Consider the following 20,413-nt stretch of genomic DNA (forward strand, 5'->3'; position numbering starts at 1 on the left):
ACAACAGGAGGACACGGTGTGACCTAACACACTAGCCACACATCCCTGTATCAGGAACATATCAGAACTGACAACAAGACTCCTAAGACCACTAGGAATCATGGTGGACCACAAGCCCACAGCCACACTACAACAAACATTTACAAGAATTCAAGACCCCATTCCCACAACATGCAGAATGAACGTCGTTTACAAATACCTTGCAATGGCTGCCACAAACATTACATCGTACAGATAAGAAGGAAACTAGTCAACAGAATACACGAACATCAGCTAGCAGCAGAATGGCACGATGAACTCTCCTTAATATCTGTACATTCAGACAATGAAGGCCATCAGTTTAACTGGGACAAAGTAACCATTGTAGCCCAAGCCAAACACAGACACGCACAGGAATTCCTAGAGGCATGGGTCTCCACCCATACTTCAATCAACAAGCATATAGAATTTGACCCCATATATAAACCCATACAGATCAAAACCGGAAATGACAGTATTCGCCATAACGGACTGGACAGTATAAATTCTAAGCGGAGTAGAATAACATCGCTTTAGTGAAGGCTCCACTGATGATGTCACCTATCATGGTGATGAAATGTCTGAACAAGAACAAGCCAGCTCGGTGAGCAAGTCAACAGCCTCATCCATAACCAGAGCTACAGATCTTTGTCAATACTTTTAATAGTCATTATACCTGACATGAGGTAGTGAGAAAAGAGATGTTGAAACATGTACATGCAAGCCAATGAATTTATTCTAATGTGAGGAAGAGAAAAACAACTGCTCACCTGGACAAATATGAGCAATGAGATTAAGGACCACATCAGTTCTCAATGTCATGCTTGTCAAGCTAAACAAGCTACAGAGCTGCTTATAACACATCACGTCTGAAACTGAACCATGGATCATTGAAAGAAATCAATTCACTCTTTCAAGAACTGATTATCTTGTCACCATTGACTATTCAGATGACTGGGTGTTGGAACACCTGATTTCAATGACTGACTACTGGTGAGACTGTAGAATGCCTGAAAACACACTTAGTCATTTACTATATTTGAGATGTTATGAACAGTGACAATGACCTTTCATTGTGAAGAAAGGATTGGGAAATTGAATGCCAGGCATCATTTCCACACTAACCCCAGTCAGATGGAAAGGCTAGGGCAGCAGTGACAATTGGGAAAGACATCATAAAGAATTAGAGAAAATGCAACATAGACTTTGATAAGTTAATCCTTGAGTGGAAAAGCACTACTGAATGCATGGAAAAATATGCAGTCCAAAGATGAATGTCACACAGCATCTTCTGCTAGCAACAAAATTACCAAAGCCAGAAGTAGCATTGGGCATGTATGACAAAATCAAGGTAAAATGTTAGAAAGTCAAATTTCAGTTTGAAAAACTACCATGTCATTACCACAGCTGGGTATTGGAGTGGCAGTCAAAGTACAAGCATTCAATGCTCTCCATAAAATCTAACGCAGTGACAACTTGGATCCAGTGTAGAGCAGTTATCAGCTTCATGATGCTTGAGTATCAGAATGTATCATCACAGTGCGGACATCTGCATACAGAGATGCTGTATCTTCAATACAGACAGCAGATTAAAAAGAGATCTCACTACCTGCACAGAGTACCAAATAACAATCTGTCAGATTGCAACTGTTCCTGAGCAGCAGAAAAGACCAGCAAGAGCAGCTGCTATGACAACAAAATTCACTCTGGAAGAAGGAACCTCAGAATCACAGAAATGTTACCATGCAGAATGAGGCTGTTTAGCCCATCATACCCGTTAGCTTGTTAAATGAACACCATTACCTCATACCAAATCTCCTTTTTCCTCATACTCTTGCATGTTATTTTTGATCAAATAATCATCCAATGCAATCTTGAATGCCTCAGTTTAGCCCACCTCCTCCACACTTTCAGGCAGTGCGTTCCATATCTACTCGCTGAGACGAGAAGTATCACCCTAGGAATGAGGAGATACCAGGCAAACAGACAAAGAAAATGCACTTTTGTATCTTTGGGAAATTTATATTATTTAGAGATTATATGTGTATAATGCATGTGCAGAGATTGATAAAAGTGGAAATAACCTGGATTAACATGCTGATTTGTTAATGTGTGATCATTTTCTTTGTGACCATGTATGTTGACTAACTTTTAACTGCAATTTTTAATGCATAAATTTTTCTGTCTTTTTATGAAAACTGAGTGGAGAAATGCAGTTGTCCCTTAGTATACTGACTGGCTTGTATAGTCATGGGACCTTTACCTTTGCTTTTCCTGCACTTTTTGTGTGCAGCATGAGGCAGCCATTAAATACACATCATTTGTAACATAATATGAGACCTATGACCCACACCGGACCTTGATGAATTTTTGCGGTATGAACAGGTAAAGTAATCATTATGCACACTGACTGTTAGTAAGAGGCAATGAGCAATCTAATATTCCTGAAAGAGACAACAGTGGATTACCTCAAAACCAAATTTTTTTTAAAGATTACTGTGGGTTGAAATACTCCTTCCTGGCCTCTCTCTCTTTACAGATAAAACTTTGTTGATATAAGCTTCCACTTACACATGGTGAAAAATGTAAGCACCTAAAGAACATTTTGCAGCAAGAACAGATTTTAAAATTCTTGCTGACCCATTGAGGAATTTATGATGAGATACATTTTCTTTTCTTTAGGCGGATATGCAAACAACTTTGAAAATTTAGATTTGTGAAGCTGTACTCAATTTATTAGTATTTTGAAGCTCAATGTAATTGATTGTAAGTTTAATTTTAAGTGGATGGAAACTATTTTTGTTGATATTTTCATGGAAGTTTTAAGACATTCAGCAATTCTTTTTACTCTTATATTAATGCATGCATTTATACAATTAAAAGTAAGCTGCAGCTGGCTGTCAACATGGACAGCAAGCTGTTGCATATCCTATATGGGCATGAAGTTAAATGCCATCATGGCACAATTACATTTAGAGTTACGTACAAGCATAGAACCCCTACAGTGTGAAAGTAACCAAATGTGTCCACACTGACCCTCCAAAGAGCATCCCAACCAGACCCACCTCCCCATCCTATCCGTGTAACCCTGTATTTCCTATGGTTAATCTACTAAACCTACACATTGCTGGACTCTATGGGCAGTTTAGCGTGGCCACTTCACCTAACCTGTACATCTTTGGACTGTAGGAGGAAACTGGAGCACCCGGAGAAAGCCTACGCAGACACGAGGAGAATGCAAATTCCACACAGGCAGTCACTGAGGGTGGAATTCTAACTAGTAGGTGTATTGTAAAATCAGTAACATTTATGCCACCGTGAGACTTTATATATACTTCCCTGTTATGAATGCCACCGAAGCACCTTCAAAAGTTTTTTTTCTCTTTCTTTACCTTGCACAACATTTCAGTTGTCCCATGTTCTACATCTGGCGTGGGAGGGATCCTGGTCAGCAGTGGAGTCTGTTGGCCTTGAACATTTGGTCAGATGATCCCACGGTTATTTGCATCACATGTTGCAAGTCTTCTTGCCAGAGGCAAGTGGATCCTTCTCAACCTGAACACTTAAGTGTCAGAAGGTCAAGCTATGCATGGTTTATCTTGAGAAGAGACTTCTGAAGGACATGTTGTTTCCTCCTCTAGCTGGGTGTCTCCTACCCCCTCCCTGTCGACTTGTGAAGAAGGGGCATCTGGACTGTGCACGACATTCTTTGTCTTCCTTTTGACATGCCTTCGGCCATTAGGACCATTGGCTGGGGATCATGGAGTTCGGTCTGTGCACGTATCTGGCAGACCCTGAAGACACTGTTCCTGGCTGCCATTGCTGCTATCAAACTGTCTATAGAAGCATTCAGACAAATACATGTTTGAGGCATCTGGGTCCACATGGCTTAGCTGCATTCGTGCAACCTCTGGGCTATGACGGCGTCCAACATTCCTGACTTCTGCTCCTGTTCATCGCTGTACATTTAGACAGCACAAGGTCCTCTCCTGCCTAGGGCTGAGCATATGTTCGTTGCCCAGCAGTCCTCCAAGAGCCGACAACGTCAGGCATATCTTCCTTGGCCAGTTGTACAGCTCTTGTATTGAAGTAACGAGGTGTAGAGCTGGAGGAACACAGCAGGCCATGCAGCATCAGAGGAGCAGGAATGCTGATGTTTCGGGTCAGGACCCTTCTTTAGAAAACATCAGCTTTCCTGGTGTTCTGATGCTGCCTGGCCTACTGTGTTCTTCCAGTTCCACACCTTGTTATCTCAGACACCAGCATTGGCAGTTCCTACTATCTCAGTTGTATTGAAGTGTTCACCACTGAACTCCCGAACTTTATAAACATGATGTTCCCACCAAGTATCTCAGCAGGCCCTTGTTATGGCTGTTGCTCCTGGAATGAGTAAAAAGGAGGAATTGAATGCGACGAGAGAGAGTGGCACAGCTGTTTGTACTGGTACAGATGTTCAAAAGGTGGATAGACGTCCGGGTGAGTGAGTAGGCAGCATAGAAGCTATGCAGGGCTAATATGTGGGAGGTTAGGACAGATTGAGAGCAAGTGAGGCAGGAATTTGCATGCAATAGTGAAGGCAGTAAAGGAGCCTCGATGTGAGTGAGTGAAGATTTGGCAAGAGATCTTACTGGGCCTCACAGAGAGAAATCTGATGACACTGAGACTTGCCAACTATGTAAGATTCAATGTATAATGCCTTTTATTTTGTGGTATGATGGCACAATGAGTTTGTGTTAAAGACAGACTGGTCATGGAGAAGGCAAAGTTAAGAATAGTCTTCATGGTCAGACTTCAAAATAATGCTGCTTCTTAAACATTAATACTAAATACTCAAAATAAAGAAAAATGTCACACAACGTTACATATATACATAGTATAAGTTAGAAAAATAAGAAATAAGTGCTTCTGTAAGGGCATCGACATGGCCTGACTGGACTCCCTTAGTTCCCAACCAATAGACATAATTGCTCCGGGCTGCTGGCAATCCTGACTGTGCTCCTTGGTCGCCTCTGCTCTGCAGAGTTAAGTGCTAGAAAATAGGATTAGAATCATTAGGTTATTGTTTTTGACCAGCACAGGCTCAGTGGTCCAAAGGGCCTTTTCCTGTGCTTTAGAACTCTATGACTCATATCATGGAAAACAAGTCAACAGGCACTTAGAAGTTTGAGTTCAGGATAACTGTCATGAGTCTGTGAAAGAGATTTTGCTTGACCTGTCTCGAATTTTTGGTGAAAAATAACAAGAAAAGTTAATGAAGGGAAATCAGGTGGATGTTGTCTATATGGATTTTAAAACGTTTGATAAGGTACTGCATAACTGTTAACAGAATGGAAGCTCACAGAAACAGAGGACCGGTGCCAAATAGAATGTTTAAAAAGGCTTAAGAACGGAAAGTAGTAAGTTGTGATCAATGTTTATTTTTCAGACCGCATGATGATAGACAATAGTGTTTTTCCAAGAGTCTATGCTAAAACCAAACTTTCTTGCAGGATATAAATTACTTGTATATTGAAATACATGGTAAAATTTCAGAATTTACTGACGATACCAATCTTGGAAAAGTGCAAGTGGCAAACAATGAGGATGATTCTAATTGACTGCCACAGACAGAGGCCAGCAGAAGGAACAGGGAGGGGCCAAATGGGTTTAAAGGTACAGTCCACAGAGTACACAGGAAAAGAGGGAACTAGGGATTTCTGTACATGGATCTTTACAGGACATATTCAGGGAGTAGATAGTCAACCATACGTGTACTTATATTTCATAAGTAGAAAGGGTGAATTTAAAAGCAGGGAAGCAATAATGACTTGGAACTCGCTACACATGAGGAAGCAGAGTCAGTGATTTCAAAAGGAAACTTGATAGGCACTTGAAAGAAATTTTTTTTAGCACTACAAGGTTAGAGCAGACACATGGAATTAACTGAATTGCTCCATGGAGAATTAGCATGGACGTGATGAGCCAAATTACATTCCTCTGTGTCATAAGCGAACTATGAAAATATTTATTGTTTTCAAATTATTTGTCCTGTTCAAGAGCTGCATGTTTATTTCCAGCTATTAAAAATGTTCTGTTATCCTTTATAAGCCAGGATAAAATGTGACCTTCACATTGACACAACCTGCAACAGTTGCCTCAGCATATAATGAACAGAGCAGGAACTGTCGGGTGATAATTTTTCTCAATATTTTTTATTCAATCATGGGATCTGGCCTTGCTGGATGGGCCAGCACATATTGCCTATCCCTAGTTGCCCTTGAGAAGGTGGTGGTGAGCTGCTTTCTTGAACTACTACAGTCTGTGCTATGGGTCGATCAACAATGCTATTAGGAAGGCAATTCCACGATTGTGATCCAGTGACAGTTGAGGAATAACAATATACTTCCAAGTCAGGATGTTTCAAGGCTTGCAGGTGGTAATATTCCCATGTATCTGCTGCCCTCATCTTTCTGAATGGAAGTGATCTAGAGCTAGGAAGGTGCAATTTAAGAATCTTTGACAAATTTCTATAGTGCATCTTGTAGATAGTACATACTGCTGCTACTGAGCGTTGGTGGTAGAATGAGTGGATGCTTGTGGATATGGGTTGCTTTGTCTTGGATGGTGTCAAGCTTCTTGAGTATTGTTGGAGCTACACTCATCCAGGCAACTGGGCAATATTCCATGACACTCCTAACTTATGCCTTGTAGATGATAGATAGGCTTGGTGAGTTTCAGGAGATGAGGTACTCACCACAATATTCCTAGCCTCTCATCTGCTCTTGTAGCTACAGTATTTTTATAATGAGTCTAGTTGAGTTTCTGATCAATAGTAAGCCCCAGAACATTGATGTTGGGGGATTCTATGATAGTAATGTCAGGAGGCAGTTGTTATATTGTTTCCTACTGAAAATGATCACTGCCTGGCATTTGTATGGCATGGATATTGTCCAATTCTTGTTGCATTTAAACATGGACTGCTTCAGTTTGAGCGTTCACAAATGGAGCTGAACTTTGTGCAGTCATCAGCAAACATTCTCACTTCTGACTTTATGATGGAGGGAAGGTCATTGATGAAACAGCTGACTGTGGTTGGTCCTTGGATACTTTCCTGAGGAACTCCTGCAGAGATGTCCTGGAACCGAGTTGATTGACCACCAACAACCACAATCATCTTCCTATTCGCCAAGTATGATTCCAAACAGCAAAGAGTTTTCCCCCAATTCCTAATGATTCCATTTGCTAGGGCCTCTTGATGCTACATTTGGTAAATGTAGCCTTGATGTCAAGGGCTATCACTCTCACACCACCACTGGAATTCAGCTCTTTTATCCATGTTATCATGAGTTCAGGACCTTTATTACCCTGGCAGAACCCAAACTGGGCATCAGTGGCCAATTTATTCCTTAGCAAGTGCTGCTTGATAACACTGTTGACGACACTTTCTGTCACTTTACCGATTATCGAGCATAAACTGATGGGGTAGGAATTGGCCAGCTTGGATTTGTCCTTCTTTTTGTGTACACGACATACCCAGGAAATTTTCCAAATTGTCGGGTAGATGCCAGTGTTGTAGCTGTAATGGAACAACATGGTTAAAGTTCCAGAAAGTTCTGGAGCATGTCTTCAGTATTGCTGCTGGAATGTTGTCAGGGTCCATAGACTTTGCAGTATTCAGTGCCTCCAACTATTTCTTGATATCATGTTGAGTGAATTGAATTCATCTATGATGGAGACGACTGGAGGAGGCCAAAAGAGATCATCCACTCACTACTTTTGGCTGAAGATTTTTGCGAATGCTTCAGTCTTATCTTTTGCACTGATGTGCTGAGCTCTTCCATTATTGAGGATGGGGAGATTTGTTGAGCAGCCTCCTCTCCTGAGTTGTTTAATTGTCAACTACCATTCATGATTGGATATGGCAGGACTGCACAGCTTAGATTTGATCCATTGCTTGTAGGATTGCTTAACTCTATCACTTGCTACTTATGCTGTTTGGCATGCAAACAGAATTAATACAACTAAAATTTTATAACATTGAAACAGATTATAAAGCTGTTGAAATGCTGTATAAACCCAGCTTGTTTAAAAATATCTTTTAGGAAGTAAAATCTCCTATTTTATATATCTAGTCTATGTATGTCTCTAGTCACACATCATCTTGTGATCCTTACCAAAAAATAAGCAACAAATCATTTGTCTCAAAATGTTACTTATTAGATAGCATCTATCCAGGTACCAAACGACTGCTGACGACAAACAATTGGTGAGAAAATTGGGAGAGTAAAGTGTGATCAGCAGTGAGGAGCTCCCTGCTGTCAAGACCAAGTCCCATTTTTTAAAAATAAATGTTGCATGGTAAGATAAAATTCTCACTTTTGAACAGCATGGGACTTACTCACGTGCATTAACATCCTCATTATTACATCATCTGGCTTCATTAATATGCAGTTTCCCATTTTTTCACCTGCCAGATGGAATTGAGATGGCAATCCCAGACATGAAGGAGTGGTTATCTGGTATCTTCAGCTCACAGCTTGTTCCTCCAGACTTCTACCAACATCTCAGAGAATTGGCAGGGACCACAAGCAAATACACACACCTGACCTCACTGGCAGAGTGGAATGCTAATTACTCTCTTATCAGGAACATAGGATGAACTGTGCAGGGCAGCAGACTTCCAGTGATTGACTTGATGCATAGTCTGACTTTAAAGATTGCACCAGTGACCAGCACTTCTGCCTGTGGGAGAGTATGACTAGTAGGGTACCAAATGGGCATGATAAGGAGACAAGTTTGGGAAGACAGTGCAAAAAAAACCTGACCAAGGCTTACAAAAAAAGAACTGTCCATGAAGTCACCAAAATGATGCTTAGCTTATTTCTAGTAGGTTTAGTCCAGTGTTTCAAGGAAGCTCATGATCACCTCTCAAGGCAAATTAGAATGATTTACCTTACCAGTGAAGAACTTTTTAAAACTAAAAATACATAGCCACATAATTATGCTGGTTGAAAACTATGATGAATGAAGTTGGTTTTGCAACTTGTTCACAGCACAATTATCCTGGATGACAGCTGGTTTATTCATCATTTTATCTAGTCTTCAACTATTAAGTTATTGAGCAGAGTGAGAATATTGGTGGTAACTTCAAAGGTGACGTCTTCATGAATTTGGATAAGGCAAACACATTAGCCTGTCTCCATTGCTTAGGTATCTGCTTTGACACAATAAAGAATTGAAAAACCCAAGGATCTTCATCTATGCTATTGTCTCAATGTGTAGTAGTAGTTCACTCAACATAAAATCATAGCTAGCTTCCTCATCACTTGAGGTTGCCTTGACAATTTATATTTCTTCAATGTTTAGCTAAGAATTGTAGACTTTGCGTCTCTCAGGAGCGAGCAAGGCTTCTACTTTTTATTTTCATGTCGTATTTTATAGGTTAAATTCAATTTATTTATTTGTTCACTGGATGTGGGCATCACTGCTGGGGCCAATATCCATTCCCCATTCCTAATAATTCCAGAGAAGTCGCTAATTAGGTGTCTTGAGCAGTTATAGTCTATGAGGATAGGTACACACAGAGCTGTTAGGAAGGGAGTTTCAATATTTTGATCGAGCGACAGTGAAAAAAAAACAATATACTGGTAGTCCCAAGTCAGGTTAGCGTGTAGCTTGGAGGGGAACTTGCAGATGGTGCTGTTCCCATGAACTTGCTGCCTTTGTCCTTCTACACAATAAGTTATGGGTTTAGAAGGTGCTGTCGGAGCCTGAGTGAGTTACTGCAGTACATCTTGTAACTGGTACCCACTTGCAATTTTCTGAATGGCATTGAGGTTCTCGAGTGTTGTCGGAGCTGTATTCATCCAGTCAAATGGGAAATAATCATTGACGTGTGCCTTGTAGGTGGTAGAATGGAACTGGGAGAATTTCCAGCCTCTGATCTGCTGTTGTGTTATTTACATGACTATTCCAATTTAGTTTCTGGTCAATGATAATCCTCAGCATATGGATTGTAGCTGATTGAAAAATGATAAAACTATTAAACGTCAGAGGGAAATGTTTACATACTATCATTGGAAAAGGTTATTGCCTGACAGTTGTGTAGTGGAAGTATTATTTTCCATTTAGCAGCCTAAGCCTGAATATTGTCCAAGTTTTACTGCATAAGGACATGGGTTGCTATCTTGTCAGTGCAATGTTCGACACCACACATAATTCTTCAATCATCAAATGTCACCACTTCGGACTTTATGGTGGAGGGAAAGCCATTGGTGAAGCAGCTGAAGTTGAGGCTAGGACACTAATCTGAGGAATTCTTGCATTAATATCCTGGGGCTGAGATGATCGACACACAACAAACTTCCCTTGTACTAGGTATGACTGAAATAAGTGGAGATGACCCCCAACCAGTTTCCATTTACTGAATTTGTTTTGGTTCTCCTTGATGCTACCTTTGGCCAAATTCTACCCTGATTTCAAGGGCTGTCATTCTCATCTCATCTCTTGAGTTCAGTTTTATTGTTTATGCTTGAAACAATGCTAGAACCAGGTCAGAAGCTTGAGTGGGCTTGGCAGAATACAAACCACTGATGTCCCTACTGTCAGAGAGAACAATGCCTAAGTTGAGACCATATCCTTTCTCCTTTGGTGCACTTGGAAAGTTCCATTCATTCTTCATTGAGTAAGGTAAGGCCGCTATTTGCTATCTATTTCTCAGCTTCACTGATTAATAATCATTATTGGAATATCAACTTCAAAAAGACTTAAGTTATTTGCCAACTCATTCCAGGTCAAGTTCCAGTCCATTCCTCCATTAAAACCAATGGAAAAATTGTCCCAAAACTTTATGTAGGTAGAAACTCGCCACTCATCTAAGGCTGGCATCGATGCAGATATCCAACACCTCATCCAATTTCCAAGCACCATCTTTGGACACTTAAAGATGAGAGTCTTCAATGGCTGTGATATCATGCTAATACTAAGATCTTTGTGTATAAGGCAGTCATCTTTGTGACTCTTCTGTTTGTCTCCAAAACTTGGGTTATGTATAGACACCACTTCAAGGCCCTTGAGAAGTACCATCAACTTTATTTGAGACAGATTTTCCTCATCACCTTGGAGGATGAGCATACTAACATCAGCACTCTTGAAGGAGTCCATAGTACCAGCATCGAGGCCATTATCACCTGAAACCAATTCCACTGGGCCGACCACGTGCTTAGGAGTTCTGGCTGCCGAAGCAAATCTTCTTCACCCAACTCAAGAAAAATCCACTACAGGATGACTAAAGATATGTTTCAATGTATTTCAAAAATATGTTTCAAAGTTTCCCTCAGGAAATGTAGCATAGATATCAATACATCAGAGACCCTCTTTCAGAATTGAAGCTGAATGAAGGGTCACAATTCCCTGAACATCCTTTGGCAAGAGGAAGAACAAAGAAGGGACCAACAAAAGGAATGCCTGTGATCTCAAAGCCAAGGACTTATTCCTTCTCCTGGAAACACTTGCCAAATTTGTGATTGGATTTGCAAGTCTAGAATTGAGCTTATTAGCCACACGAGGATGCACAGAACCCAAAACGGAATTTCATCAGTGAACAATCATACTCGCTAGTGAGTGATTGCTGATGACAACAATAACTGTAAATTCATCAAATAAAATTCACTAGACGTCAGAGAAAGCCCTTCCTGAAACACACTGAAATTGACATTTCGCCAAATTTTTGGAAAATTCAGTCCTATTTCTCTTTCTACAGATACTGCCAGATCTGCTGAGTGTCTCCAATATTTTCTGACGTTATTTGAACAATGTCTATATTGGATAATAAATTTTAATATTTTGGCATTTCCGAGCCTCATTGGGGAGTTTAAGGCCAATTGCCCCTTAACTAAAAGTTGAGAAGAGCCCTTCCATTGAACACTGCAATTTTGTCTGTTCCCCACAGGCACATTTACTGCTTTTCTGAGTGAAATTGCAAATTTAATTCCAATTAATGCAAGGTGTTTGTATTGTTCTGAAACCTTCATGGTTATTTACAACTGAATTCATTCTTCCCAAATTTACTGACTTAAAAAGGTCTTACATAAGATAGGGAAAAATATTTTTCAAATTACTCAGTTAATTCCAAATCTAGGTAAATGGACATAAGTCAACAGTAATTCAATGAACTGTGTAGCTAGAACCAAATCTTTAATATTAACTCTTTATTTTGAATTTTGTATCTACTGGTTGAATGGAGGTGGGTAGCTATTTAATGGACTTTGAGGAAAATGCCCTGGTGTAATGTTCACATCATGGAACTCATAAAATTATCATTTGAAATCAATTGAATGAAAATTAAGTAAATCCTACAGCAGATAAATAATTTACTCCATCTAATTACTGCCCAAGTTATGCAAGTTAAAATAATTTTGTTGATTCAACTCATCATCATTCTGTGAACATTGCTGGTAACTTACTTGGGGAGTAGAGTTACCACTCATCTAGATTCAGAATAGTTCTCTCAGTTTGTTGAGTCCATTTGATGGAATAAATGTTTTCTTAATGTTCCATTGTATGTATTTTAGATAATGTGGGTTGGAAATGTTATGCATTTTGCTTTCATAACTCCCTTCTGTTTTCCAAGTATTTACTTAGTAGGAAGTAAGTCATCCAAGGGTTTAGTGGACCTTTTTTACACTTTCAGCCTTGTGCCAGCATGAGAGTAAAATTGATCTCATACCTGTATAATGTTGCCAATATAAACCCATAGGAACAATAAAAACTGTTCAGAAAGTGTTAGAAAAACTTACCACCCAACAGCATGATTCATTAGTTTCAACTAACATTGTGTAGGTAAGAACACCTGTGAAATTTAAATTGGCAGAAAGCTTCATCTCCAGCTGTGCTTGTAACCATTTCTGATGCAATTGGCAGATAGACAAAACAGGTTGTGTTGCAATCGACCAGTGAAATTAAAGATGCCAATTAAATGCATGTGAACCAAATTGCTACATTTACCCTAACTGAAGCAATAATTCTCAATTTTTTGATTGCCATAGCAATGCAGACCACAAATGAAATTTTAAGAGTATATTTTGCATATGCATTCAGATTTGAATTATAACTAAATTCATAATTGAAAAGATGACATATAATGTAAAGCCAATGGATAAATTAGCTTTAAGTCAGCTGACTTAATTGAGATTCTCTGGTAGGATTCTTATTTGTGGTGCATGTCTTCGTTTTTCACGTGTCTCTGGAAATGAAATGGGATTCAGATTCCTCCAGTTATTGTAGATATTAGTACATGTAATCAGTATACATTCTGGCTGTAATTAAAATTTTAAAACCTAACTAGTATTATTTTAGTGCAGTGGTGTTTTAATGGCCCTCTAAATACCTGGTGCAGGTGGTTAAACTAGTTTGGAAATCACAAATGTTCTAAAATATTTCAGAAAATCTTACTTTATTTCAGAAACTGAGGTATGGCTATAGAAGTTAGTATTTTTGTAGTGTATGAGTAATGATCAATCTTTTCCACAATTTTAGGCAACTGATGAGCCTTCAACAAAACCCTTTGAACAAACTGTGGCAGGAACGAACCTTGTGCCTTGGCACGAGCACTGCCTGCGAAAACTCTCTTAGTGGTCATATCTCAAGAACGCTTTTGGGATTTGGAGAAGATGAATTAGGTAATCAACTCAATGTTTGCGATGATTGTTGCTGCTAAAGCATCTGCTCGAAAGAAATATATTTAATAGGATAAACAGAATTTTTAGGTTACAATTCAGAAAAATTAACTGATGTTTTGAAAATGCACATTATGTAAAAGAATTAGGTTCTTTGTAATTCACCATCTCACACCAATTTCCAGTGATGTTCTGCATCATGATCCAATATCCATGGTAGAAAGAAAGTATCAAAAGCAGCAAATGGTTCAGGTAACACAGCTCATATGTTTTATGACATGCTATGAAATCAAGCGTTAAATTGCATATTTACAAATCTGTGCAGCATGCCCCATACATTATACATGTGCATCCTTTATAATTTTTCTTTCAGACTTGAAAAATAATGCCTTAGTCAAAAGAAATTCTCTTATTGTACAATTGATACATTGCAATTGATTAATGAGTGACTGTATCTGTTAGCTTTGTCCAGGCGTACACCGATTCCTTTTCACCCATTTTTCTTCCATGTTCACTGACTCATATTGACTCAACACCAGGTTTATAGTCCAACAGGTTTATTTGAAATCACAAGCTTTCGGAGAGTAGCCCCTTCATCAGGTGATGTCACATGAAAGGGCTACGCTTGAAAACTTATGATTTCAAGTAAACTTGTTGGACTATAACCTGGTGTCATGTGATTTCAGACTTTGTCCACCCCAGTCCAACACCAGCACATCCACTTCATATTGACTCCTAAAAGATCTCAATTTCAAAATTTTCAGCCTTGTATTCTAATTCCTCCATCCTTATCTCTGTAACCTCCTCAAGCCATGTACCCTCTGAGCTCTCTGTTCTTTGTTGATTCCGGTCTCTTGAGGATCGTTAGCGCGCGCGCTCTCGTGCGCTCTCTCTCTCTCTCTCTCTCTCTCTCCCCCTCTCCCCCTCTCCCCACTCCTTTAGTACATTCTGCCTCATTGAATAAGCTATTGGACTCCTGTTCCTAAAATCAGCTCATTTTGTTATCTGACAACTTTAGACTGAATGAATGATTTATTGTCACGTGTATTTCACAAAAAGAATACAGTAAAATATAATTAAAAGCTTATATTTGTCACCATGATTCAGTGCCATTTTGAATAGTTTGAGAATAAGGAAAACACTGATAACATTCTTGATAAGGACCAGAGATGCTTTATAATGTTACAGGAGCTGAAATCTACATGAATGCATGTTATTATCGAAGAATTGGTAGGGGGAGAAGAGAGAAAAGTCATTTTGGAATCAACATGACTCAAGAATAACAGGCTTCAGAATGGAGGTTTGAAATGAATGCTGGAGGGATGAAACAAACACAGTGCTGGAGAAACTTGGCAGGTCTGGCAGCATCTGTGGAGAGAAAAGCAGAGTTATGTTTCGAGTCCAGTGACTCTTCATCAGAACAGTTCTCTCTACTCTGCTCTAAGAACTGTTGAGCTTCTCCAGCACTTTCTGCTTTCCTGAGCTTCCACCATTGATAATTGATCAGACAGCCTTATTCATTGTTGTGACCTGGCAGAGAGATCATTTTTGGGAGTCTAATCTGCAAGCAATCACTTAAGGAGGTCTGAGTGAGACAAGCAATAAAATCTTAAACTGCTCTATGCCTATGAACTGCAGTATCTAGTTAAAATAGTATATAAAATACAGAGTTTTCCATAAAGATTGTTGAGTTTTGTGCCCTGCTTGTCACGCTACTTTGGTTAAGGCAGTGGAAAATTAGGAAAGCTATAGAAAATATCCACCAATGAATGGAAAGATACCTCAATACCACAAGTATGTGTCAAATGATTTTCAATGTTTGCACCCAGAACCTCCTGAGGACAACATATACTTGTGCATTCATCATTTAAAGGAAGTGGCCGCAGGGATAATGAAAGCATTAATCAAAATATTGTAGAATTCAACGGGTTCCAAGAGGTTTCCAGTAGATTGAAAAACTACTAATTTATGACCCCTATTCAAGAAGGGAGGGAAACAGAAAGCAGGTTACTATAGGGCTGTTGGGAACAATAGACAATAGGTGCAGGAGTACGCCATTCGGCCCTTCGAGCCAGCACCACCGTTCATTATGATCATTGCTGATCATCCACAATCAGTATCCTGTTCCTACCTTATCCCCATAACCCTTGATTCCACTATCTTTAAGAGCTCTATCTATCTCTTTCTTGAAAGTATCCAGAGACTTGGCCTCCACTGCCTCTTGGGGCAGAGCATTCCATATATCCACCACTCTCTGGGTGAAGAAGTTTTTCCTCAACTCTGTTCTAAATGGCCTACCCCTTATTTTTAAACTGTGACCTCTGGCTCTGGACTCCCCCATCAACGGGAACATACTTTCTGCCTCCAGATTGTCCAATCCCTTAATAATCTTATACGTCTCAATCAGATCCCCTCGCATCCTCCTAAACTCAAGTGTATACAAGCCCAGTCGCTCAAATCTTTCAACATATGATCGTCCCACCATTCCAGGAATTGACCTCGTGATCCTACGCTGCACTGCCTCAATAGCAAGAATGTCCTTCCTCAAATTTGGAGACCAAAACTGCACACAATACTCCAGGTGCGGTCTCACCAGGGCCCTGTACAGAATCAGAAGGACCTCTTTGCTCCTATACTCAATTCCTCAAGGCCAGCATGCCATTAGCTTTCTTCACTGCCTGCTGTACCTGCATGCTTGCTTTCATTGACTGATATACAAGAACACCCAGGTCTCGTTGAACTTCCCCTTTACCTAACAACTCCTTTTAGATAGTAATCTGCCTTCCTGTTCTTGCCACCAAAGTGGATAACCACACATTTATCCACATTAAACTGCATCTGCCATGCATCCGTCCACTCACCTAGCCTGTCCAAGTCACCCTGTATTCTCATGACATCTTCCTCACATTTCACCCTGCCACCCAGCTTTGTGTCATCAGCAAATTTGCTGATATTACTTTTAATGCCTTCATCTATATCATTAATGTATATTGTTAATAGCTGCGGTCCCAGCACCGAACCTTGTAGAACGCCACTGGTCACTGCCTGCCATTCTGAAAGGGACCAGTTTATCACTACTCTTTGCTTCTTGTCAGCCACAGGAAGAATTAGGAGAGCATTTAGAAAGCTTAACATAATCAAATAGTCAGTATGGTTTTGTGAAAACGAAATCAGATTTGACAAATGTAACAACTAGAGTTGATAAGGAGAAACCAGTAGATGTTGTGTACCTGGATTTGCAGAAGGTATTCAGTACGATGTCAGACAAAGTTATTGCATCAGATAAAGTTACGTACTAGGGGTTAATGTATTAGAATGCTTTGAGGATTGGTTAATATACCGAAGACAGAGAGTTGGAATCAATGGGTCTTTTACAGGTTGGAAAGACACAACAGTGCATTGTCATAATGATCAAGGGCATCAATTCTTTTTGCAACAAAGAACAAAAGAAAATTACAGCACAGGAACAGGTCCTTCAGCCCTCCAAGCCTGCGCTGATCAAGATCGTCTGTCTAAACCTGTCATCTATTTTCTAAGGGTCTGTATCCCTTTGCTCCCTGCCCATCCATGTACCCATCCAGATACATCTTAAAAGACACTGTGTCTGTGTCTACCACCTCCGCTGGCAACGCTTTCCAGGCACCCACCACCCTCTGCGTAAAGAACTTTCCATGCATATCTCCCGTAAACTTTCCTCGTCTCACTTTGAACTCATGGCCCCTAATAATTGAGTCCCCCACACTGGGAAAAAGCTTCTTGCTATCCACCTTGTCTATACGCCACATGATTTTTTAGACCTCAATCAGGCCCCCCCTCAATCTCCGTCTTTCTAATGAAAATGATTCTAATCTACACAATCTTTCTTCATAGCTAGCACCCTCCATATCAGGCAACATCCTGGTGAACCTGCTCTGCACCTCTCCAAAGCATCCACATCCTTTTGGTAATGTGGTGACCAGAACTGTACACAGTACTCTAAATGTGGCCGAACCAAAGTCTTAGACAACTGTAACATGACCTGCCAACTCTTATACTCAGTACCCTGTATAATGAAGGAAAGCATGCCATATGCCTTCTTGACCACTCTATTGACCTGCGTTAATGCCTGCTATCAACTTCTATTAATGCCTTGAGAAGAGGAGAGCAGAGTGTAATGTCATTCAGTTTTGCTAATGACACCAGAATAGATGAGAGAGCATGTCGTGAAGAGGACATAGGTGTCTGGAAGTGGCAATAGTTAGGTTGAGTGATCAGGCCTAACCTTGCCAGATGAAGTTTAAATACAAGAAAGTGTGAGGTTAAGCATTTTGGTAGAAAGAATCAAAAGGCAGACAAATATTCAAATGGAGAGTGAGTAAAAAAAAATGCAGTGCAGAGCATTCTGCTTGTTCTCCTGCAGGTGAAACAAGTAATTAGAAAAGCAAATGGAATCTTGGCATTTGGAGTTTAAAAATAGGCAAGTCTTGTTACAACTCTATAGGATGTTTTTAAGGCTATACCTAGAGTACTTGTATACAGTTTTGGTCCTTCTATTTAAGAAAAGATGTACTCACATTGGATAGATTTAAAGCGATTCACTAGCTGGTTCCTGGGCTGAAAAATCTTGACTTACCTTTTGGAAGAATGAATGGTGATCTTACTGAAACATATAAAATTCTAAAGGGAACCAGACAAGGTAGATGTTCATAAGATGTTTTCACTAGCTGACAAAATCTTGAACTGGGGGGCATAGTTACAGAACAAGGGGACTCTCATTTAAAACTGATATGTGAATGAATTTCTCTCCCAGAAGCTACTGAACATCTGCAGTTCTGTACCCTGGAGAGTTGTGGAGGAAAAGATCATTGAAAGTGTTAAAGGAAATAGATTTTTGAAAAGCAGTGAACTTAGGGCTGTGACAAGCTGGCACGAATGAAGAGGTGAGACCTGTAACAGATCAACCATGATTTTGCCAAAGGGTGGGGCAGCCTGATGGACTGGACAACTTCTGGACATACTTCTGCTCCTGCTTCTCAAGTTCTAGAGCATAGTCTAGACAAGTAAAATGGATGATTTAAAAATGAAAGCTTGTGAAGTGGCAATGTGCTTGATTATCTAGGATGTATTGGTGAAGTGGTAATGTGTCAGGACCATTGGTCTAGAGCCCTAGGATAATGATCTGGGGAGGTGGGTTCAAAAGCAACCATGGTAGATGATGAAATGTGAATTCAATAAAAACCTGGATTTTTAAACTGCTTTAACGGGATCCATGTGACAACAATCAATTACTGTTCACCAACATCCTTTTAGGAAAGGAAATTTGACCTGTATGTGTGATTGGCTCTTAACTGCGCTCTGGGCAATTAGAGATGGTCCATAAATGATGCCCTAGTGAATGACATCCACATGCCATGAATGGATTTTTTAAATGTAAAAAAAATTGACTCCAACTAACAAAATGACACTTAGCCATGCTAAACAATGGAAGGTCATAGAGAAAGCTATAGCCATTTTCTGTGGCTCCAAAGGGGATCCCATGTCAGGACTAAGAAGCCTGTCTCAGTTACTTAAAAGATCCTATCTGCAGCAAAACAGCTGAGATAAGTGGTTCAAGCAGTTACTGTCATCATTACTGCAACACACTTTGTTTATGCATTGCAAGTATAGTATTGTGGAGTGGATTTATTGTATTTTTGATGCCTTCCTTAATTTCCACATTTTTATTTGAATGTACAGTAAGATAGTATTGCAAGTATATCTATTCTGGAACAAGGTCAAATTTAATGGAGCTTGTCAGTGCTTGGCAGCTGAAAAAGTTTTATGGGGTGGTGAATCTTCGCATCTGTATCCACTGTGATTTCACAGATTATTCTTATTGAAGAAGTTGAGAACGTGGTATTCCTTAGTTCAGTGATCTCACTTTATAAATGTGAGCATGTACTGTTGTATTTCTAAGAATCAATATTTATTAATCAGTATTGTATCCAATATCGTATTGGATAACAAGATTTTTTAGATAATAGACATCAAAAGTTTAATAATAAACAGTATCAGTGTGAGGACATAATGGACTTTACTTTTCATTTCCTCCAATTCCTCCTTGCAAAACTTTCTTGTAGATCTTACCCATATATCTAATTTGCCCTAACCCTCGCCATGTAGTAAATGCAGTAACATTTATATAAATAAAGACAAAACAAATTTAAATCATTTTTAAAGCAAGTTTTCTGAAAGCCTATTTTTAGTATGTGGTGTATGTAAAATAAGGATAGCTGGACTCCAGTGTTTAATCTACGAAGAGGAATATTGCACAAACTAAGATTGTATTTCTGGAATTTCAGATGTTGGGAGATTATTTGATTGAAGTTTCAAGTTATTCATGGGAGTAGATGAACTAGCTATAGGAAAACTATTTTTGGTGGTTGATGAGTCTGGTTCGAAGGGATGGAGTCTAAAGATTCAAGCTAGTCCTTTCAGGAGAGAAAATTGGGGGAAGAATTCAATCAGCAAAGCTCAACTGCAAAATGGAAAAATAAAAATGTGTACTTACACAGAAGTACACAATTTAATGTTAATTTTAAAGGGCTGGCAACAGCCCCTTGCAGCTTGAAAGATCACAAGGCAGGGTAGCAGTAAGTGGCAATACCTGTCAGGCGATTGCAGTGCAGCTCCAGGTGGCCTATAAAAGACACCCCAGTATGAGTAAAGTGGTTCTGTAAGCATGGAGTGGCTGTCGAACAATATTTTTAGGTTTTGAAGGA

The 20,413-nt window shown here is 39.6% G+C and overlaps 1 protein-coding gene across 4 annotated transcripts in view; it reads left to right on the forward strand.

The window, feature by feature from the left end:
- Positions 1-20,413, forward strand: part of hhip (hedgehog interacting protein) — a 181,520-nt gene that overhangs the window by 97,765 nt on the left and 63,342 nt on the right. For all 4 annotated transcript variants that reach the window (XM_048545802.2, XM_048545823.2, XM_048545816.2 and 1 more), the window contains exon 10: positions 13,534-13,676. In XM_048545802.2, coding sequence (XP_048401759.1) covers positions 13,534-13,676 — 143 coding nt within the window. The remainder of the gene's footprint in view (positions 1-13,533; positions 13,677-20,413) is intronic.

This window comes from Stegostoma tigrinum, chromosome 1 (genome assembly GCF_030684315.1).
Source record: "Stegostoma tigrinum isolate sSteTig4 chromosome 1, sSteTig4.hap1, whole genome shotgun sequence".
Classification (NCBI taxonomy): Eukaryota; Metazoa; Chordata; class Chondrichthyes; order Orectolobiformes; family Stegostomatidae; genus Stegostoma; species Stegostoma tigrinum.